Source organism: Carettochelys insculpta, chromosome 4 (genome assembly GCF_033958435.1).
Source record: "Carettochelys insculpta isolate YL-2023 chromosome 4, ASM3395843v1, whole genome shotgun sequence".
Taxonomy (NCBI): domain Eukaryota; kingdom Metazoa; phylum Chordata; order Testudines; family Carettochelyidae; genus Carettochelys; species Carettochelys insculpta.
Genome location: NC_134140.1, coordinates 110,950,885 through 110,974,416, shown reverse-complemented (window position 1 = coordinate 110,974,416; position 23,532 = coordinate 110,950,885). Strand labels below are relative to the sequence as shown.

The window sequence follows — 23,532 nt, the reverse complement described above, 5'->3', positions numbered from 1 at the left end:
CAGGAGAAACAAATGAATTAAATGCGGAAGATGATGCTACATTTTCTTCATAAATTGGGAAACCCTAGGAGACTATGAGCCATCCAGGCTAACGGCACAGGCTGCACCTTGTGGGTGTCTGGCACAGCCCAAGCTGGCCAGCTGCCTGCCCATCTGAGCCCCAGCACTGCCGGGGACACCCATCTGAGCCCCTGTGCTGCAGGGGCCAGCTGCCCACCCATCAGCTGCCTGAGCCACCAGCACGCCAGCCATGGGCCAACTGCCTACGGTTCTCACCTGAGCCTCTGCGCTCCCGGGGCCAGCCACCCACCCGAGCCCCCACACTCACAGGACTAGCTGCCCACCTGTCAGCCACCCAAACCCTGGGCTGCCAAAGCCAGCCACCCTCTTGAGTCCTGTGCTCCCAGGGCCAGCTGCCCGAGCCCCCACGCTGCTGGGGCCAGCCCCCCGCCCAAGCCCCCGCACTCGCGGGATCAGCTTCCCAGCTGCCCAAGCCTCCAGCCTGAGTCCCCATGTTGCTGGGGCCAGCCGCCCGCCCACCCACCAGTCACAGGCTAGCCGCCCAAGACCCTGTGCTCCCGGGGCCAGGTGCCCACAAACTGCCTGCCCAAGCCATGGGCCAGTCACCCCAGCCACCTGCCAGAGGCCCTCCCCCCCCCAAACCTAGGCACCACCCCCCCATCTTACCCCATTCTCCTCCTCCCCATCCCAACCTCACTCACCTTTGCAGGAGGCAACTAGCTCCATGTGGGTCTTCACCAGCTGCCTGCTTTTTACAGTGGCTGCGTCGGGTTGCCCACGTGAAATGGCAGGGGCTGAGAGCCAGAAGCAAAGGCCGGCTCTTTCTTGGGGTGGGGGAAATGACTGAGGGGCTGGGTCACCTCGTGTCACCTCTGGAATTTCTTCACACCCCCCTGGGGGGCACCTCCCGCAGTTTGGGAAACCATGGTCTAGTCCTACCCAATAACTTGGGGAATGAACAAAGAGGTGGACATCCTCAGTTCAATCGTGTTTGTTTTGTTTTTGTTTTTTTAAAGTTTTCTGCTGTAAGCAGTGAAAACTTACAATGGGTTAGTTTTTCCTCTGCCTAACTCTCTGTCTTCACTTCTGTCTGGTGGGTGGGGGGAATGTGTTTCCTTGCTTCATCCAGCAACTGCTTATCTATATCTTTTCTCAGCATAGTCTCTGATAGCTGTTTTCTACTTAATGCAGTATATGAGAAGCTTCAGTTGTGAGAGAGACATGTGGAGCATCTGGAGAAGGAGCAAAAGGCAAAGCAGGCTCTGTTAATGAGCTTGGAGTAGGGGAGAATAGGATACAATGTAATAACCCTTCCTTTGATGCGGGTCCTGGGAAGTGGCGGGAGGAGGAAAGGTTCTGGATGATGAAAGATGGTAAGGCCAGGTGTGAAATTCAAAGGGTAGAGGAAATTATTGTGTTGTTTTAAGTACCATCAGTGTACTTTGAATTATGTTCATGTTAATGCAATTCTAATAAAGTTTTACTAATATGCTGATGGTGAGCTAGAAGAGGAGTGGAGTATTGAATATTTCTTTGTTCATTAATTTGTGTAGTTTGGTGGGAGGGGCAAGCAGACAAGAGGCCAGTAGAGTTAAAACAGTGTAAATGTGAAGTATTGACAGCAGCGGAGTTATTTCGTACTAGTATAACTACAGTCAGACTCTGGGCCTATGATTTCAAGCTGCTTCAAAACAATTCAAGAAACCTGGCATTTTTGGGAGGACTGTTGTGGGCAGAGAACACTATATGGTCCTTATTGGACCTAATTAAGAATGTAATTTGCTCCACTCCCTAGAATGATTTTTAATACAGCTGATCTATCTGGTACATATTGAACCTCCCTGATCAGGCACCCTCAGGACCTGATCGGTGCCAATTGAGAGAATTTGCCGGACCACGGGAGGTCAATATTGTCTAGCAGTATTACCAACACCTCTACTGCTTACTGGGCTCTTAGAAGATTTTTAGGGGTAAATTAGAGCTAACTAACAGACTGGTGGCTGGAAGCAATCTTTATGGGACCCTGAAAAATTTGGCCACACCCTTGATAAGTGGTCATCTAGCTAACTAAAATCATGCCAGAATATGAATGTTGCCAGAGAGAAGAGTTACGAATTAGAGAGGTTCAACCTATGGTAGACAAAAAGGTTAAAAGTAAAGCACGGTCCCTTCAGTGCTTTAGGTCTGCTATGGTTTCTTGGTACAGGTTGAATTATTACTTTCAGGTAGATTCTGTTCATCAGATCTCAGGAACATGCAAATGCATCTGTTATGATACATAGGTAAAGTGCTTGTTTGTTCCCCAAGCAGGACTTCTGTGTCACATTAACCACTAGCCCAGTGGTGTCCAGTAGGTGTTCAAAGATCACTATACTTGTGGTAGTCATCTTTCTCTATTTACCGCATTCACCCCGCCTCTAAATAAATGCCCTGTCCGTCCCCCAGAGCCAGGCACCCCTAGTCCAAGGGTCAGCAGCCTTTCTGAGGCAGAGTGCCTGTTGAGGCCTCCCCACACCTCTGCCCTGCATCCCTCAATTACTGGTGGGGGATCCAGCCCTGGCCCAGCGCTTCAGCGGGGCCCCGTGGCAGGAGCTTGGGCTCTGGCCCCAGTGCCATGTTCTGGCAAGGGCCTTATAGCAGAGGCTCAGACTCTGTGCTCCAGAATGGGCCCTGCGCTCTGGGGGGGTTCTGCAGCAGGGGCTTGGCCCTGGCCCTGGCACTGGCTCCATGGCAGCGGTGCCATGCTCCAAGAACACCATCTGCCACAATGTGGTCTCCTGTTCACCACAGCTGCGTCTACACGTGCCGGCTACTTTGAAGTAGCCGTGCCAACTTTGAAATAGCGCCCGCCACGTCTACACGTGGCGAGCGCTATTTTGAAGTTGACATCGACGTAAGGCGGCGAGACGTCGAAGTCGCTATCCCCATCAGGGGATGGGAATAGTGCCCTACTTCAACATTGAATGTCGAAGTGGGGCACGTGTAGCCAATCCGCGTCCTGCAACATCGAAAAAGCGGGGTCCGCCATGGCGGCCATCAGCTGAGGGGTTGAGAGACGCTCTCTCCAGCCCCTAAGCTCTATGGTCGCCATGTGCAGCGGCCCCTTAAAGCTCCCCGCCCCCTGCCTTTCTGTGCAGGAAGCTGAGAGTGCATGCAGGCAGCAGCAGTAATACGTGGCTAGCCTGCACGCCTCACTGCAGCCCCAAGACCTCCTCCCGCTGCCATGGCCACCTGCCAGCCCCCCAAGCGCCCCCAGGGCACCCCCCCCCCCGCAAGGGGAGCCAGGGCTCCCAGCCTGGCAGCCAGCCCTGGAAGAGGCAGCGGGGCCCCTCCTGGACGGAGGCCAAGATCCGGGACCTGCTGGGGCTCTGGAGCGAGGAGGAGGCGCTCCAGGTAATGGGGAGCAAGAGGCGGAACGTGGATGCGTTCGCTCGGCTGGCCGAGGGCCTGGCCACCCGGGGCCACCCTGCCCACACTCCTGACCATGTCAGGAGTAAGGTTAAGGAGCTGAGGCCGGGTTATGCCTGGGCCCGGGATGCGGCCAGCTGATCTGAGGTTGCCCCTGCCACTTGCCCTTTTTAAGGGAGCTCAGGTCCATCCTGGGCCCCCGGCACACCTCCTCCCCGCCGGCCACTCTTGACACCTCGGCCGATGAGCCCCAGCAGGCCCTGGAGGCAGAGTCCGCCCCGGAGGCAAGCCCCGCACCCCAGGGGCCCCCCCAGGAGCCCACCCCTGGGATGCCAGGGGAGGAGGAGGGGGGATCCTCCTCCAGGGACGGGGGGCTCCAAATAATGCTGCCGTCCCGGAGCTCCAGCAGGGCGTCCGCCCAGAGGTTGTCCCCCGACCGTGGGAGCGGACCGTCAGGTATGTACCCCCCCCCCGGTGCATACCCCCGGGGTTGAGGGGCGGGGGTAATAGATATGACTAGGGCCCTCCACATGCCCAGATGACCATGGCCCCAAGGACAGCAGTGGTATGTCCCTCAGAAGAGTGCATCAGCTCTTGCCCCTGCCAGCAGGACAGTGCCATGCCCCATCCTTGGGGTTGGGGGGAGTGGAACCTAGGGTCTCCCGGGGGGCAGGGGAGTGGGACACCCAGCAGCAGCAGCAGCAGCAGCAGCATCTCCCGGGGACGGGGATGGGGAACCAGCAGCAGAGGGGTGGGGGGACAAGGGCCACAGCTCGGGGGCCACACTAACGGCTGTTTCCACTCTTCTTCCCCCCCGTGTTCCACAGCTGCGCCATCGGAAGGCCCGGAGAGCGCCGGCGAGGTGTCAGTGGTCCCAGACAGCCCACCGGGGCCATCACTCCAGGCCAGCCCCTGAGCGGAGCACCAACCAGCCCCAGGGCGGGGCTGACGGCGGACCCAGCACCACCAGAGGACGGTGACGGACCCCCAGCTGCTCTCAACCCTCCGGTGGCAGCTGGAGGTGTTGGAGCGGCGGCTGCGGGTGGACGAGTGGCACCTGCAATTGCAGGAGCGGGCGCTGGCCTGGCGCCAGGAGGCATGGGGGGCCTTTATGCGCACTTTTGAGCGCATAGCGGACTACCCGGCCTCCCATGCCGCTCCACCCGCCATCCGCCACCCCGGGGCCTTCTGCCGAGGGGGACCTGGGGCTTGCTGACACCCGCCGGCCGTATCTGCCGGTTCGCCCGGCCCCCAGCCTGCCTCGGCCAGGGCTGAGGCCCAGGCGAGGGTCGCGCCCTCCAACCCCAGACGCTGGACAGTAGGGGGTGCGGGGCCCAGGACGTGGCCCCCCTCTTTGTACATATCGCCATTATTTTGTATATAGTTTGTGTTAGACCCCTGTTCTTTTATGATACCTGCCCCCCCATGTAAATAGTTCCCCCCTTTTGTTCCACTATTATGTGTATATATATATTTGTATTAATAATAATAATAAGAGATTTCACCGGTTTGTGGTTTCAAAAACAACAGATCTATTTTTATTTGCAAGACAAGCGGTGGGGGGGGTGTGCTCTTGGGTGCTCTGTGGTGTGGGAGTGGGGGCAGGGAGTGCTGTGGAGGATGTGGGGGTGCAGTGGGGCGCCTGCCAGCATTCACCCCGCGGCCTGGTTGAAATGGGCCCGCAGGGCCTCCCGGACCCGGATCCCCTCAGGGTCCACCTGGTGACTGGGGGCAGTGGGTGGCTGCACGTCAGCCCTGCCAGCCTCCACAGCCCAGCCCTGAAAGAATGCCTCCCCCTTGCTCTCGACCAGGTTGTGGAGTGCGCTGCACGCGCCCACAATCTGGGGGATGTTGGTGGGGCCTGCATCCAGGCGGGTGGGGAGACACCTCCAGCGCCCTTTGAGGCAGCCAAAAGTGCGCTTGACCACCTGGCGCGCTGATTCAACCACGTGTTGAAGCGCTCCTGGCTGGCTGACAAATGGCCCGTGTAAGGGTGCATGAGCCAGGGCCGGAGGGAGTACGCCACATCTGCGACGACGCAAAGGGGCATGGTGGTGTCCCCCACAGGGATCTCCCGCTGGGGGATGTAGGTCCCTGCCTCCAGCCGGCGGCACAGGCCCGAATTCCTGAACACCCGGGCGTTGTGGGTGCTGCCAGGCCAGTCAACATAAATGTCCAGGAAGCGGCCCCGGCTGTCCACCAAGGCCTGGAGGACCACGGAATGGTAGCCCTTCCTGTTCAGGAAGCGTCCTCCACTGTGCTCTGGAGCTCGGATGGGGATATGGGTCCCATCCAGAGCCCCAAAGCAATTTGGGAAGCCCAGGCTGGCAAACCACGCGATGGCGGCATCTGGGTCCCCAAGCCGCACGAGCCTGTGGAGGAGCAGGGCGTTGATGGTGTGGACGACCTGCAGGGGAAGGACATGGGAGAGCACCAGTGAGGGGTGTGCAGGGTGTGTCTGGCCCTCCACCCCCAGGGCTGCCCTCCACCCCCAGGGCTCCCCTCCCCCCTTGGGTCCTCTTACCTCCATGAGGACAGCCCCGACGGTGGCCTTGCAGATGCCAAACTGCTGCCCCACGGATCGGTATCTGTCCGGAGTGGCCAGCTTCCAGACAGCGATGCCGACCCGTTTCTCGACGCTGAGGGCACGCCGCATGAAGGTGTCCTGGTGCCTCAGTGCGGGGGTGAGACACTGGCAGAGCTCCAGGAATGTCTGCCGGCTCATGCAAAAGTTCTGGAGCCAGCGGTCGTTGTCTCACATGCCGAGCACCAGCCGCTCCCACCAGTCGGTGCTTGTGGGGTAGCTCCACAGCCGGCGGCGGGGGGAGCGGGGGAGGACAGCAGGGTCTGGGGCTGCTTCCTCCTCCCCTGGGGGCAGCTCCTCTTCTGTGACTAGAAGGTGATCAGCTGCCTCCCGCGTGGCATTGAGCAGGGCGAGCACTGCTTCTGCAGGGGCAGCTGTGTGGACCTTTGGCGGCGGCTGCTGCTGCTGCTGGGGGGCCATACCGCTTTGCCGAGGTGTGCGTGCCTGTGCCTCTGCAGACCACGTGCTGTGTAGGCTGCGTGTGTCTGGGAGGGGCCCTTTAAGGGAGCGGCTAGCTGTTGCCCTGGAAGTGCTAGTCCGCCCTGTGACCCTGTCTGCAGCTGTGCCTGGCTCCCTTATTTCGATGTGGGCCACATGTTGAACGTCGACGGCACCAGCCCTGGAGGACGTGTAGACGCTATTCGTTGAAATAGCTTATTTCGATGTAGCATTCACGTGTAGATGTAGCTCACATGTGGCAAGTGGAGAATGAATCGGACACTATGGCACTAGCCTGAAAAAGAGTAGCTTTATCTTTAAATCCCTCAGCTTTTGCATATTTTTTCATCCCAGTGCCTTATCTGCTGAATAATGATCACTGTTTGGAGTCTGTCCTTCAGCAGAAAAAAAGCAGCCAGGGACTCCACCACTCCATGCCTCATGAGAGGTGTGTAGGGATGAAAAGACTTACACTTCCCCCTGGAGTCTTGACTGTTTGGAGTGCCAGCATTGTAAAAATTTGTCCTTAAGGCGTAAAGAACCATAGAATGTCACAGGTTAGGAATGGAAATATCAGCAGATGTTGCAAAAAACTTTTGAAGCTTTACATAGGACAATAAAAACAAACATGACATAATTTCTTGGAAAAAAATCTTAGTCTACAATGGAATCAGTAGAAAAGCAGTAGGAGGAGTTGTCATTTATAAGAGGAATATGTATATTTGATAAATTGAAATGTCCCTGAGAAGAGAGCTCTTAGGCATGCTTTTGCATGAAAAATTAAAATAATCCAAATGCACACAAAGCTAATTTAAAAATTCTTGAAACAAGTTTTGTATTCAAAGCTTTGATTTACAATGCCAGTAGTCAAGTAATTCATAGCTAACACTAGTGACAGAGAGAGCCATGTTAGTCTGTATTCTATCAAAACAAAAAAAGCAATTAAGTAGCACTTTAAAGACTAACAAAATAATCACCTAATAAATTATTTTGTTGGTTTTTAAAGTGCTACTTGACTTCTGTTTTGTATTGATAGCTAAGACTGATTCTCCTGGATACATCTTTTGCTGCATAATGTTCCCCTCTGTATCATTCCCGCCCCAAAGCTATGATTTTAGCATAGCACCTACATTAACTTTAATCCTTTGGCTTTCCAGAGTTCATTTGAGTAACCCTCAAAATTTCTGGTTTTTTCTTTTTTTTTAAGTGCATTTGATTTTAGGAGAGTGATTTTTTTATGGGTTGTGCACTTTTTGGTTTGGCACGGAAGAGTCAATGATTTCTTGATGAGCTTCTAAGATTTTGAGATGAAGTGTTATTTGTCACTTTTCAAGTAGTGTCATATAAGCACTGCAGTAATTGGGATCTTTACTGTTAGTCACAAAGCTGGGCTAGACGTTTTTTCATATGTAAGTCCCAGAACAGTAGTTTTGGCTCAGTTGTAGGGACCTTATTAAATCCTTAATTTGACTCCTATCTATCCATTACTCAGTGGTTCTCAAGCAGAGGCACCTGTACCCCTTGGGTACTCAGAGGTCTTCTGGGGTTCATAAATTCATTTAGTTATTCGCCTAGTTTTACAACAGGCTTACATAAAAAGCATTATTGGAGTCAGTACACACACATTTCATACAATTGTTTGTACAGCTCTGTTGTTTACGCACCCAGACTTAAATACAATATTTATGTTCCAGTTCATTTATTTTATAATTTTATGGTAAACATGAGAAGGTAAGCAATTTGTCAGTAATATTGCAACACATTTGTATTTTAAGGTCTGATTTTGAAAGCAAGTATTTTTTTAAAAGTGAGGTGAAACGTTAGTCTTGCGTGAGACCATCAGACTCCTGAAAGGCTACACTTCTGTGGAAAGGTTAAGAACCACTGCTCTTCAATATTTAGGCAACTATTCAGAAGATGTTTTCAGAAGTTCTAGAACACTAAACAAACTAGTGACATTACAGTGCAGTACAACTTGCTCTGATACAGTAGAACAAATGTGTTACAACTGTAGAAGAACTTTGTCTGAAAATTGTACATTCTGGGGATACTTAATATTTTTTAAAGGGGTACTTCATTAAAAAAAGGTTGAGAAACACTGCACTAACTCTCTCTCGTGCCTGCTCTCTATTTGTGTGTGTGTGTGTGTGTGTGTGTGTGTGTATATATATATATATATATATATATATATATATATATATATAAAACAAATAAAACAACTTGTATCTCAAAGCCAACCCCTTTTTATTGTGGCAGTAAATACATGCTGAACCTCTCTAGTCCAGAACTCTCTCCTCCAGCAACATCTGTAATCTGGCATGTTTTTAGTTTACTAGGCGACCACTTACTATGAGCATGGCCAGGTTTCGTGTGGTCCCATAAAGTTTGTTCCCAGCCATCAGTCCTATCTCTTAGTGGTCTTTTAGTGTTCTGTGCTGTTATTTAGCTGTAATTTATGCCTAAAATATCTTTTACAAGCCCAGTAAGCCATGGGCTCTTATGTTAATAAGAAATCCTAGAGCAATTACAAGAATATATTATAATTATAGGCTGAACCTCTCTAATCCAGCAACCTTGGGACCTAAACAGTGCCGCATGAGAGAATTTGCTGGACCACAGGAGGTCAATACTGTCTAACAACATTACCAATACTCCTATATATACACACATTTAAAGAATGGCATCTGTTCAGAGTTATTTACTTTGTACAGAAAACACTTACAATGGCATGTTTTTGTAGTAGTGAGCTACCTTTCTCCAGTTATGGTATTATTTCCTTCTACAATTACTGCTTCAAAAGGGTGCCATCTAGTGTCTAAAGGTTCCAGTTGATGTTTTTATATGAAGACCAGAATATTAATAGTAACAGAGAGGAAGCTGTGCTAGTCTGTACACGATCAAAACAAAAAGCAGTCAAGTAGCACTTTAAAGACTAGCAAAATAGTTTATTGGGTGAGCTTTCATGGGACAGACCCACTTCTTCAGACCATGCCCAGACCAGAACAGACTCAATATTTAAGGCACAGAGAACCAAAAACAGTAAGCAAGGAGGACAAATAGAAAAAGATAATCAAGGTGAGCAAATCAGAGAGTGGAGGGGTGCGGGGGGAAGGTCAAGAATTAGATTAAGCCAAGTATGCGGATGAGCCTCTATAGTGACTCAGAAAGTTCCTGTCACGATTTAAACCATGCGTTAATGTGCCGAATTTGAATAAAAAAGCCAGCTCGGCTGCTTCCCTTTGAAGAAGGGCGCGAAAATTCTTTTTCAGTAACACATACCTTTAGGTCATTAATAGACTGCCCCATTCCATTAAAATGTTGACTAACTGGTTTGTGGATCTGGAGTGTTCCGATGTATGTTTTGTGCCCGTTAACCCTTTGTCTAAGAGACAGACCCCACCATCAACTTATGCCTTGACTACAACATGCAAGAGAGACATTTCCTGGACACTACAGTACTAATCAAGGATGGCCTGATCAGTACCACACTGTACTGAAAACCTACTGATCGCTATACTTATCTACACCCTTCTAGTTTCCATCCTGCACACATGACTAGATCCATTGTTTACAGTCACGCTCTTAGGTACAATCGCATTTGCTCTGATCCAACTGACAGAGACCAAAAACGACAAGAACTTTACCAAATATTCATAAACCTGAATTACCCACCAGGAGAAGTAAAAAAACAAATCGACAGGGCCAGACGAATACCCAGAGACCAGCTACTCCAAGGTCGGCCCAAAAAAGCCAAGAACGGAACACCACTGGTCATCACCTACAGCCCCCAACTCAGACCACCGCAATGAATTATTAAAGACCTACAACCTATCCTTAATCAGGATGCCACACTCCAGAAGGCCTTGGGTGACATGCCTGTTCTCTCCTACAGACAACCTCCCAACCTCATGAGGATCCTCACTAACAGCCACAGTCTATACCCCTGGCATACCAGTCCTGGAACCTTTCACTGCAACAAAGCCCGCTGCCAGCTTGGTCCACATATCTTCTCTGGAAATACCATCACTGGACCTAACCAGGTTACTCACAGAATAACGGGCACTTTCTCATGCTCCTCTACTAACATCATATATGCCATCATGTGCCAACAATGCCCAGATGCTTTGTATATTGGACAGACTTCTAACTCCCTTAGACAAAGGGTAAATGGGCACAAAACAGACATCAAAACACTCCAGATCCACAAACCAGTTACTCAACATTTTAATGGTATCGGGCATTCTGTCAATGACTTAAAGGTATGTGTGTTACTGAAAAGGAATTATCGCACCGTTCTGGAAAGGGAAACAGCCGAGCTGGCTTTTATATTCAAATTCAGCACATTAACACATGGTTTAAATCGTGATGGGAACTTTCTGAGTCACTATAGGGGCTCGTCTGCATACCTAACTCAATCTGATTCTTGATCTTCGCCCCCCACCCCTCCACTCTCTGATTTGCTCACCTTGATTATCTTTTTCTGATCTGTCCTCCTTGCTTACTGTTTTTGGTTCTCTGTGTCTTAAATATTGAGTCTGTTCTGGTCTGGCTATGGTCTGAAGAAGTGGGTCTGTCCCACGAAAGCTCACCCAATAAACTATTTTGCTAGTCCTTAAAGTGCTACTTGACTGCTTTTTGTTTTGACAGAATATTAATGTGAGTTATGAGTATTATTTTAATTCAGTCAAATTACCCTTTAAGTTGATTGTGTACTTGAGGTGCACACACATGGGATTCTAGAGAAGCATTCAGGTTGTCTGGTTTTTGTTCGTTCAGACTTCCAATGAAAGACCCCACAGAGGTTGGATTTCATTTGTAGAATGAAACTTATATTCATATGACCAGAGGACTGCATGTTGTACTCTAAATTTGGTACTGCTTTATGCTACCCAGGAGGATGCCTCCTGGCACAGATTTTTAAAGGTATTTAGGCATTGCTCGGCATTTCATTGTCTAGATCTCAATTTCAGAAGTGATTTAGGCACTTAGATGCCTAAGTCCCATTCACATAGTAATATACCTGAGCTAACATACATTTATTTTTTTAAAAATTTTTGTCGTATTAGAAAATGAGTGGTGCACTCTAGGCCTTGATGGTGCAAATGCATACATGGTGAGTTGACCTATACAAACAGAGTTAGAGGATTGGGGCATTAGTCACTGAGGGCTGCAAGTATCAGAGGGGTAGCCGTGTTAGTCTGGATCTATAACAGCAACGAAGGGTCCTGTGGCACCTTGCAGACTAACAGAAAAGTTTTGAACATGAGCTTATGTGAGCAAAGACTCACTTCGTCAGATGCTGGTCCAGATGCTGCATCAGGGCTGCAATCACTTCTCTCAGAGGGGATTACAGTTCACTTTCTGTTGTTTGAACTTGCAAATATTTAAAAGAACACTTGTCTCAAATTGAAAACACTAGTGTCAAACAGGTGCGGTGGTCATTATTTCAAGTGTTTTCAAAAAATACTTAAATGCTATGTTCTTTACAAATGTTATTGTTTGACTTTTATTTCAGATACTTCATCTCAGAAGGAAAATGAAAGGTGGTTTTACTGAAGAACATCTGTACCTGGCCTACTCCCATCAGTTTGAAGATTGCATCTTTCCTCTGCACACATCAATATCATTGTTTTTGCTGTCCTACTGTGACTGCAAACTATTCAAAATTTTTTTAGTACCTGCTAGTGACAGTACAGAAGACCAATTATTTGGCAAAGCACAACCTTATGACCTAGAGGTCCACTTCATTTCAAGGTGCAAACTCCCTCTAGTTGTCCAGAGCTGCTGTTTGCCTGCTGTAGTTGAAGAAAATGGAAAATTCTGTCGAGCTGGTCTTTCTGTTGTATTGAGGCACATAATACAGAAAACATATCAGGCAGAGCCATCAAAGAAGTTCGCTTTGGAACTTTTGGGGTTTAAAAAGACCTGCCTAAAAGCCTGTGCTGAAGTGAGTTCATCTTTTCTGTTTCATATTTTAATGTACTTTAACAGCAGAAAATGGGTTTTAAAGTAGATATCTGCTATTTCCTGTTGTTGGTAAAACAGCACATTGTATTGATTCTGGAATAAAAGTAAACAGTTATGACTGATAATAATAAATAAATAATAAAAACATCCTTAAATATTTAACAAACTATAAATATCCCGAAGCCTAAAAATATAGGACGCATCTTCGGGTGGTATAATGTGGTGTAGTTTCAGAGAAATCAATGGAACTGTTCTATTTTAGATCCATTGAGAATCTGCCACTAGCTATTTAAAAAGAAATTCAATTTACTTTTTATCTGCCATGCTCAGATTTCAAGGTGGTATGTGAGAGCTGGAGTTAGCAGTTACCCCAATTCAAGTCAATGAATACCATTCTTTATACGTGGGTGTTCAGGATGACATAAGTTCTAAGATAAATACAGAATCCTGAACTGAGGCCTCAGAGGGTGTGTAAAAGAGAAAGTAACATTTTAAGTCTAGCTACATAATAGTATACGTCCTTAAGCAAGCATATGGGCTACTTGTGATAGGAAAGGCTTGATAGTGTACAACTTGACTCAGTCTAGTTCTGATGTTTAAAGAGTTAAATATAAAAACAAACTAAGTCCCTTTGTTTTGTACCACAGACAGTAAAAGGCACTGTTGTACAAAGAAAGTATCACTCAGTGGACAATGTAGGTGGGAGGCAGACTGTGTTCAATGACTAGCTTATGCTTACATCCTAGAAAGGGAGATCAGCTACTCTAGGCTGTGAAATGCTATAATGCCATTGAGAAACTCAATGTAGTCATTTAATTTTTCAGTATTACTTACCTCCACTACCTTATGTAAAAGATCTGTGTGTTTGTTCGCCATTTGAAAAGTCATACCTTCTAAAATTGTTCCTAAGCATATTCTTTCATAAGATAACCTTGTAGTCTTTGGTCAGTCCAGTGACCACTCTCATTCCAGTTTAATTATATGGGTTGCACCTCCCTTATCTGGCACAGTCGGAACCTGACGGGTCCAGAGCAAGAGAATTTGCCAGGGCTTCCGTCCCTGCCGAGACTGCTCTGTGCTTCCGGGGCTGCTATAGGGCTCCAGCCCCTACTCCTGGCTCTCACCTTGCGTTGCCATGGGGAAGGCTGGGGGCTCTGGCTCCCATCCTATGCTGCTGCGGTGCAAGCAGGGTCTCTGGCTCCCACCTTGCGCTGCTGCAGGGCAGGTGGGGCTCCTGTACTGGCTCCATCCCCAGTCTGGTACTCTCTCATCCTGAAATATCCATGGTCATGGATGTTGTTGGACCCCAGAGTGCAGTAGTCACTCGAGTTACGCAAGAGTTGCGTTTCCACCAGCCAGGGAAGTAGAGGGAGCACCTGGAGCTCCTTTTGAAAGGTAAGTCCTGGGGTTGGGGGGCAGGAAGGACAGCTGGAGAGGGTTAAGCCTGGAGGTTGGTTGGGGCCGTGGGAGAGGGGTGGGGGGGTTAATCCTGGGGTGGGTTTGGCGTGCAGGGGGTGTGGAGAGGTGGAGTTGAGCCAAAGCTGTGCACGGGAGTTTGAAACAGGGCCAGGTTCAATGAGCCGGAGCTGTGCATGGGTGCTGAGCTGGGCTGTGGGGGTTTAAACCAGGGCTGGAGGGGTTTGAACTGGGGCCATGCGGGGCGGGGGGGAAGGGGTTTGAGTCATGGCAAGGGGGAGCAGGATTTTGAGTTGCGCTTAACTTGCGTTAATGCAAGTCAAGTGCAGCTCAAACACATTTTGAGGGTTTACTGTACCTTATTTGAAAGGTGCAACCCATACAAAAAACATTAGCCATGGCCATGTATACTCAGCAGCAAATTGGAGTAAATTCTTTGACATTAATTTGTTCTATCACCATGAAATACCCTTCATTTCTGTTCCTGAAAACAACATATACAACAATTGTTTATGAAAATCCTCATTGACGTAAAATTTATTAGTAACAGAGGGGTAGCTGCATTAGTCTGTATTCCAAATAAACAAACTAGCAGTCATGTAGCACTTTATTTTGTTAGTCTTTCAAGTGCTACATGACTGCTGGTTTGTTTTATAAAATTTATTGTTGGTTACCTTCAGCCTTGATTATTTTTGAAAATAGGTTTTTCATTTCACTCACCAAGTGTCCTGGCTCCACACTCTGCTTTTGGCTCCAATAATGTTGTCTAGGTAACCCAGCACAGATCCTTCTTTTAGTTTTTAGTGGTCTGCAGCAGTTTTTCTTAGCTGCTGTGCTATTCTCTGGCTTCCTAGAGTAAGCCCGCGCTACTCCATTCCCAGGCTACAAGATGGATCAGCATTTTGCTTTCTACCTAGGCACATGATTGATTGCAAGGGGCAGACACTAATCTGATTTATTTCTTCTTGTCTTGAAAACTGTAGGGCAATTGACAGCTGCAGGCAGCTCGCAGTAGCATAGATTAACAGAAAATAAACAAAATGATCAGTGGAGTCTTAGTATTCTGAGTTGGATGGATGGGACTATTTCATCCTCAAACTTTTATTTCACATTTTCTGCAGATGCCAACAGATGACTCTGCTTTGGTTTACATGTGGTGGACATTTTAGAGGGTTTCTCTACAATCATAAAGAATGGAAAAATATTTCTTTTTTTAATGAGGTCACATTCTGGAATGCAGCTCTGCAGAACATTCCATGGATGTGGAATATGCAGGGCTTTGCTGAGAGGAAGGTAAAATAATTTAAGCACATTGTCTGTTAGTTTCTCATCACCTGTATACCTCAGGCATCCAAAACTCCCTTTGAAGCCAGTAGGTATTAATGAGGCTGTATGAGCTCAAGTGCGTGGCTGATTTGGGTTTGCAAGGAACACAGGATCAGAGTTGAAATTTATAACCTCAACACTGACTCCTAAATTTAATTGATTGGACTTAAGTTTTTCAAAGTTATTTAAGTAGTTTTGAAATTTTTTCCCTGAATTTTGTTAAATTTTTCCATAGGTAATCCCTTTCATTCTATTCATTCCTGTATTTAATTCCCCTTTTACGTTGGTATAGTTCCTTTGAAATGCCATTGTAACAGTGCAAAACTGGAGAAGCACAATGGTAAATCAGGCCTGATAGATAATGCCAAAATATGGTGGGGTGGATGGTGGAGTTGCATGTTTTAATTCTATCCAAGCTTGATAGTCCATCGTGTCCGACAATGATGTCTTGAGCTTGCACAGGCTTATCAGTTGTGGACTTGCATGTGACTGAGGAGTCCAAGCCTTGAATGACATAGATGTTCACAATAGGGGCAAGGGAATTGTCCTGGCTCTGTCAGCGTGGCTGCTGTTGTTGCTTTCTTCCTCTCACGAGCATCAATGAGGCATATGCGTCGCTGCTCTTCAAAGTTGTCATATGTGTTTTGTGCGAGAGCACGCCAGCCTGTTCAGTCTTTTGCATGCTGCTCTAACTGATCTGGTTTTAAACCAGCATGAACAATGTTGGCCTTCACGCTGTCTTTATCCCTCCTGCAAGGCCTACCTTGATTACTTTTGCCCTGGGAGAGTTCACCATAGAAAAGTTGCTTAGGGATTCTTGACTCCTCCATTTGTACGGCGTACCCTGTCCAGCGAAGCTGGGCTTTCAGAATCATGGCTTCAATGCTTGTGGTTCCTGATCTGTCAATGAGTTACAGGTTCGTGACTGTCCTGCCATTGAATGTGCAGTATTGACCTCAGGCTGTGTGTGTGGAAGCGCTCCAGCAGTTTCACATGTTTTCTGTACAAAGTCCAGGTTTCACGTCCATACAGGAGACTGGTCAGGACTACAGCCTTGTACACTTCCAGTTTATTGGACTGTCAGATATTGTGCTGATTCAACACTCATCCTCTCATATGTCCTAGTGCCCGGTTGGCCTGACAGATCCAGGCATTGATTTCTTTGTGAAAGGAGCCATCATTGGCTATCACGCTGCCAAGGTACTTGAACTCCTCTACTGTTTTTAAATCTGTTCCTTCAATAGATATTGAAGCGGGGAGAGCAGCAGATCCTGGAGCAAGCTGACACAGTACCTCCCTCTTTCCTAGGCTGGTGGTGAAACCAAAGAGGCGAGTGGCTTCTGCAAACTTGCTGACGATGAGCTGGAGGTCAGATTCCTTGTGTGCCCTAAGTGCACAGTCATCAGCAAAAGGGCTTCAAGGACGAGCCTCTCCAGTCCATGATCAGTCCAGCATTCAGCTCCGTGCATGGCCCTGGTGATCTTAACGTCATAGATGTCCTGCCTGCAACTGAAGACATAGTCAATCAGGTGCCACTGTTTTGATCTCGGGCGTATTTGTGTGGTCTTGTATTTCTTGGCTTGCCTGAAGAGAGTGTTGGTAATTGTCAGGTCATTTTCTGCACACAAGCTCAGCAGAAGACGACCAGTGGCATTCATGTTACCAACACCGTGATGCGCCAGCAGCTCTTTCCAGTTCCCACAGTCCTTGCCAGCTCTGACACTGAAGTCACACAACAGGAGAAGCTTGTCACGGGAAGGAGTTGCTTTCACAAGACAGTCAGGGTCCTCGTAGAAACTCTCTTTTGCTTCATCATTGCTGGTCAGAGTCGGGGCGTAAGTGGTGATGACTGTAACGTGGCAAGGGGGTTGAGGGGGAAGCGGAGCTTGATCAAATGCTCACTGATGGAAGTTGGTAGATCAAGAAGCTGGCACAGAACTGATGTCTCAATGGCAAGTCCCACTCCATGGATTCTGTCTTTTGTTTTCTGGCCTGCCTTTCCAGAAGAAGGTGTAACCTTCTTTTGGTTCGCAGATGGATCCGTCCTCTGCAAGTCTGTTCTCTCTCAGGGTGGCTATGTCAATATTATGGCATGCCAGCTCTCTTGCTGTGAGGACCGTTCTTCTCTCAGGCCTCATAGCATTCTCTTTGTCCAAGAGGGTGTGAACGTTCCATGCTCCAAATATCTTCCTTTTCACTGTTTTTCGACTGACGTGAGGGTAAAATTGCCAGCTGTGGCATGCTGGCCCGGTTTAGTTGGGATAAGCAATTTTTGGAACACCTTTTCCCTTGAAGCCACCTAGGCCCTTCTTCATATGAGTGTGAGCAGTGCTGCTCCTAGAAAGGCCTGCTCAGTTGCCTGGGATGTTGCCAAACTCCTCTGTTGTTCCGGGATCAGAGTCGAGCAACCAAAGTCCACAGGCTGCCTACATACAGGTTTGGAACTATGATTCCCAGTGGTCACCTCTACGTGTTGCTTTGCCCCTCCCCCCCATCACTGCAGGACTTTGAAGTAAACAGAAGATGTAAACTGATTTGAGAGATGAGAAAGTGCAAAGAACCTGTGCGGGAGAATATTTAAAGTGGAAAAGCCGTTGCACAGGGGCAGTTCCACTTTCGGCCTCAGACGCCCAGTTCTAGTCACAGCTGGAGACTTCCTAGGCTGCAGTGGATGGCCATGCCGCTTTTGGTGCCTTGTCATGCCCTTTGCTCTCCACAGAGTGTTGCAGAGTCGACTTCCTGGTCGTTGGATCTCACTGTTGATCTCATCCATCCAGTCCACTGGAGCCAACTTTGCATGCTGGGGTAGGCAAGTCCCTAGGAAGTCCCTATCTCACTGAAGGTTTCAGACCTCTCAGCTACCCTCACCTGGTTTAATCCACTTGTTGAAGTGGTTTATCAGGGTGTGGCCACTGCACATGCTACAGCTTTTTGGAGCCACAGGTGAGAGCAGAATGCCAGGAGGGGACCAAAGGCGCACAAACTGCCCCTGAAGAGACATGACAAGTCTCCCACACCAGAGGTGCTGTCCCTCTTTGGACACCCCGTACACTCCATGCATACAGTTAATAATTAAGGATCTTCAAAGTTGTTTTTGTATTTAACAGTGATTTTTGTTAGCCTTTAATTTTAATACATTTAAAAATATGTAACCCCTAAAATTTTGTTTTAAAAAATTATGAAATTTAAGCAATAACCCAAGAGACCAAACAAAATTTAGTTGCCTTAAGAAAAGGATCTTTAACTAATGAACAAACTAAATTGTATGGTCAAGATTGGGCCATTCTAAGAATTGGAGTACATACTAATTGGTGCAGATCTGACTAATAAGAAACTGGTGCGTCTTAATTATTACTGTTACTAATTATGGATATTGTTGTTTCAAGAGTGTGTATTCTTACCGGTGTTAAATTGTAAACAAAGGATGTGGAGAGCTTTTTGTTCTGTCATTTGATGTGTTAAGGTTTTTTTTTTCCCACTTATACAATTAAGAAGTGTATTTCACTGATGTAGGATTGTTTAAATATATTTTGAAAAAAACACAAGGACACATGTTGGGGTCAAATGTTGGCATGATATATGGTGCAATTCCTAGAAGGGGCAGCAGGTAAACGTGTAGTTTGCAGACTACTACAAATAAACTGGGAGAATAATTTCCATGCAAATACATGGCTTTCCAGTGAAAATAGACTATAATCTGAGATTATACACCTAATTTTGTGTGTGTGTGAGTAGAGACATTGTGATGGTGAAATAATTTTTATGAAAGTAATTTTTGTTTGCTTTAGCTCCCAAAAAATAATGAGTAAATTAAGACTGTTAAAGAAGAGCATTTGATAACATAAATTCTTTATTATTCCACCAATGAATAAATCCAGCAAGCAGACACAATTGAGTTGAATGACAGTTGCAAAAAATGTAAGTAAAAATAACAAAGGAAAGGGGAAAAAGAATTGGAAAAAAAATTGGTGTCTTGCTGAGATACCATTAGAATTGGACTCATATTCGTTAAATTTCTGCCATCAGAATCAGAAAAAGCAGTTCCAACATTGTATAAACCCTTTCTGTAGTAGATTTTTTGAAAACTAACTGGCATATGTGGTATATATGGATGGTGTGATACGTCTGTTTTTACTGGTTCTCATTTGAGATGACCAGTGTAATTTAGTCATGGCTTCACCTCTTGTGGATAATACAGCCATCCCAAATTGATGCCAATAAAAGACATTTATACTACACCAAACCATCATGAATTCCTTTTATACATAGAGTAGAGTTTCCAGACTGATCCTGGAAATTAGTCTAATAATGTTTAATGTAAATTAAGAAAAGCATGTATACACAAAGTTTCTAACAAGGGTGTAACATATTAAGGATAAAATTTCAGCCTTTTCATGGAAGCTTATTAGAGTATTTAAATCACACTCTTAATTTTGAACAGTAACAGCAGATCTAATGAGAGGTGCTTGTTTGTGTTTTTATGTGACAGGTTAGTCAGTGGACAAGACTTTGTGAGATCAGCATCCCTCAGGCTGTTGAAGGTTTACTGAAGGCATCTCCAGATCAATGCCAGGCCATTCCACCTGAGGTTTTGCTGTTTGAGAAGAAGCTAGGAGAACCCGTCAGAGTGCACAATGATGACAAAATCCGAAGGCAGAAACTTCAACAGCAAAAGGCAGATGATAACACTGCAGTATATGCCCTCGCTAAAACGGCAAGAAAAAAAATTAGCACAGAAGAAGCAAAAACAGGGGAAACCCAGGACCAAGAACCTGCAAGCTTGGAACTGAGAGTAGCTTTTTCAAAGTTAGTTGTGCAGGAAATACCTGTCACGACCAACAGGGAGCCTTCACACATCAGGAAAACAAAAACTTCTGATCTCCCACCTCTGGAGCATATCTTTGCTGAGGGACTTTATTTCACTCTGGCAGATATAGTGCTTTTGCCATGCATCCATCAGTTCTTGGTAAGAAAACAGCTTCTGTGGTTAATAGTGTCCATATCTGGGCTAGTCCTCTCTGTCTGGGGCAGCCTGCATACTGAACCCCTTATACCCAGCCCCACCCCTGAGTAATGACTTAACTGAAGGATGTACGTTTTTATTTTGTTTTCTAGGAAAAAAAATTAATTGAGCTAGGGACCTGAGCAATGCCGGGTAAATCTTCTAGTATACAATATGAGGGACTTTTGTTGGTAAGGTGCCAAATGAATCCTACATATTTACTGTTAGAACATACAGCCACATACTTCAGCACACAGGATATTCAAAAAGGTCTTTTAATATTTATTTCAAGCACTTTTGGCCATTTATTTTTGAGCGTCTTCAAAATTGTCTGGGTCTGCCACAGGAGAGTCGAGTATGACTTCTGTTTTGAAACTTGGTTTCACTTGGGGGGTGTCTACACTACAGAGTTTTGCCAACAAAAGTCGGAGTGTCTACGCACAATAGGCGTTTTGCCGACAGTTTTGACAAAACAGAGCACTTGACCCAACAGTGTTGTCCCTCTCCTCTTTGAGGACTAACGCTTCTGTCAACAGAGTTCTGTCGATAAAAGTACAGTGTAGATGCTCTGGGACCCTTTTGTTCACAGACAGGGCGTCTGGTTCACTGGGCAGGCCTGTTTGCAGAGGTTCCGGTCAACCATTCTGTTGAGAAAGGGCCAGGCAGTCTGGCTGCTCTCTGTTGACAGAGTGGATTACTCTTTCTCTCTGCTTTTATGTGTAGACACAATCTGTCGACAGAAGTTTTGCCAATAGATCTCTTCCTATGGTTTATTTTTGTTGACAGGTTGCTGTAGTGTAGACATAGCCCTGTTGTCCGTCTACTTTAAGAGGAGACGAGGCCAGTCACACTGATGCAATAATTAATTAGCTGTTTTCCAGACTGACACAGTGGAATTGAGGTTTAGGTGATGCTTAATGGACACCACACCACACAGAGTGCTAAGAAAGCTCGGCTTGGGAAGAACCACAAAAAGTCGGGGCAGACTTCTGTGGAAGGTCCTGAGTGAGAGTCTGCAATAAACTGAAGGGACTCCAGGGAAGGAGCTTGCCACCAGGATTCTATGCCAGAGTCTCCTAGAAATGAGAAGGTGGACAAGAGAGGCTGAGATGGTGCTAGAAACTCTAGGGAACATGTCTGAGAGTTAGGTGAGTTAGTCTGTCCTATAACCAGAGACATTGGAAACTGAGCCTGGGATGAGCTTGAGAGGAGCCCATGTGGGAAGAAGGTTTGTTGGGACTTAATTTGGTTATGCTACCTCAATAGAGAACTGAGGTCAGAGTGACCCAGCAAAAGGACTGAGTCACACAAACTGCCAAGAGAGAGATGGAAAACCATGTGGAGAAGAAAACCGAGGCGAGGAGTGCGTGCAGAGTCACGCATTGGCCAGCAAGAGGCAGATGAGCTCCATGGCACTTAGGTAGAAAGCCGTCACATCCCAAATGATAGCCTCTTCCATACCTGAAGCAGCATATTAAAGGGAGGAGGAAGCAACAATCTGGGGAATCAGTTGTAATCCACTCTGAGGGATGTGGCAGGTGAGAGAGCTACCTATGTTTTGTGTTTGTACTTAAGGAAAGTTTGGTTTCTGAACTGGTCAGTTGAATGCCTGTCACGGTCCGTTGCCAAAAGGAGAGCTGGGTGAATTTAGGCTTTGTATAAAAGTATTTTGTTAAATTCTTCTGCTGACGGTTGAAAACAAAAGCAGTTCAGGGAAAGCATACTGTCAATCAAGTCCATAGCAACAATCTACAAAATCAAAGAAAGCAATTAGATGGCTATGTGCAGTAAAATCCACAATATCGCTCTTATCAGTAAGAACTATCTCTTGACGACTCTAGATGTTGTCACAACAATTTTCCACCCAAGAGTAGAAGTAAGGTTTTAGGTATGCATCGTGAAGAAGTTATTTTACAGTAGATTATTATTTCATCAGTGTTGTTTTCGTTCCTTGGTTTATGGTGAGTTCCTTTTGCAGCCATAGGTAGCTGAAGGCAATCAGTTATCTTTATAAGGATTGTTTCAACAAATAAAGCCTACAAAACAAATGCTTTTTAAAATATTTTAACAAAGATCAGACCTTCCCACTTCATTCATTTCTCTTAAGACCTTTTTAAATAGGCCTAGCATTTTTTTTATTATATTGAATTTATTGATGCCATGCCTGAGAAGGATCCTCCATCACATGCCCTATGGATTTCAGTAATACGTGTCTGAAGATTACAATATATATTGCTGGAAGGTATATGTCCATTTGTGCCTTCCACTTGGCTGTGGAGCCTTGACCGTATGGAGCTCATGAGTTAAGTTTTGAAGGGTTGAATTTAATTAAAGGTGCGGTCAAAATTCTTTGCTACTCAAAGAAAATAGAAAAACAAACATCCTCAAACAAAGCCCTGGCCCTGGCCTGGCCTGGCCTGGGTGCTGTGAGGCTTGACTCCAACACACCCTGGCCCCAAGCTGGTGGGGCTGTCATGAGGCGCCAGCCCTGGACCTGTGCTCCCTAGGGCTGCTTCTGGGCTCTGGCCTCAGTCCATGCTACCTCTGGCCCCAGCTGGGTCTCCTGCCCATAAGCTCCTGAGCTTTCAAGGCCACAGATACTGCTGGACCAGAGAGTGCTGATTTTAGGAGGTGCAAGCTGTACACCTATTCTGAGGGATTGGTATCTTGCAGCTATTCCATTTTATATATTTGCATGTTTGCTTCAATTTATTACTGTGCAACAAAGATGATCTAAAACTGCATTTTCAGGTGCTTATGGCTTAAATAAGAGACTAACTGTGGTGGAACGTGATGAGGCTATGTTATTTATCTTCAATGTGAATAGTTACTCTGCTAGATAGTTGTGCTGTGTCTTCCACAGCTATGTCACTTGTCTTTGATAACTTATAATATAGTTTTGAACAGACCTCTGTTGTATTTAGTCCAGTTGTGTTACACTATTGTGGACAGAAATAGCAGAGGTCAGTACCCCTTTGAAAATACATCTGACTATAATAATGGGGTAACCCAAAACGTATGTAGATTATGCTCTTTTCAGTTGTTTGTAGTTGGTAATTCTTTCTTTCACACAGTCTTTACTATTCATAATTTTTTTACATTTTAATAAAGTGCCTGTGATACGTTTAAAAAGTGCAACATGCCAAATATGAAGTGACAAAGTTAACTAGTCATAAGTAATTGCTAATATCAAAATAATGAGGCCGAAGATTTGTTTTAAATATATTTGTTCCATTTATACTGTCTTTCTGAATTTAGCCTTTTTTTTTTTTTTTTTGGCAGTTATTCTTTCCATTAGTGGTAGATTTTATATTTATCAGAAGAAGAAGAAAAGTGTTTTTTTATCTAGGAGGAAAAATACATATAATTC

The 23,532-nt window shown here is 46.4% G+C and overlaps 1 protein-coding gene across 2 annotated transcripts in view; it reads left to right on the top strand.

The window, feature by feature from the left end:
• Nucleotides 1-23,532, top strand: part of GSTCD (glutathione S-transferase C-terminal domain containing) — a 119,175-nt gene that overhangs the window by 7,546 nt on the left and 88,097 nt on the right. The window contains exons 2-3 of one of the 2 annotated variants that reach the window (XM_074993480.1): nucleotides 11,967-12,398; nucleotides 19,650-20,126. In XM_074993480.1, the coding sequence (XP_074849581.1) occupies nucleotides 11,988-12,398; nucleotides 19,650-20,126 (888 nt within the window). In that variant the 5' untranslated portion in view covers nucleotides 11,967-11,987. Of the gene's footprint in view, nucleotides 1-11,966; nucleotides 12,399-15,069; nucleotides 15,128-19,649; nucleotides 20,127-23,532 lie in introns of those variants that run through there. The other variant, XM_074993481.1, reaches the window with a different exon arrangement.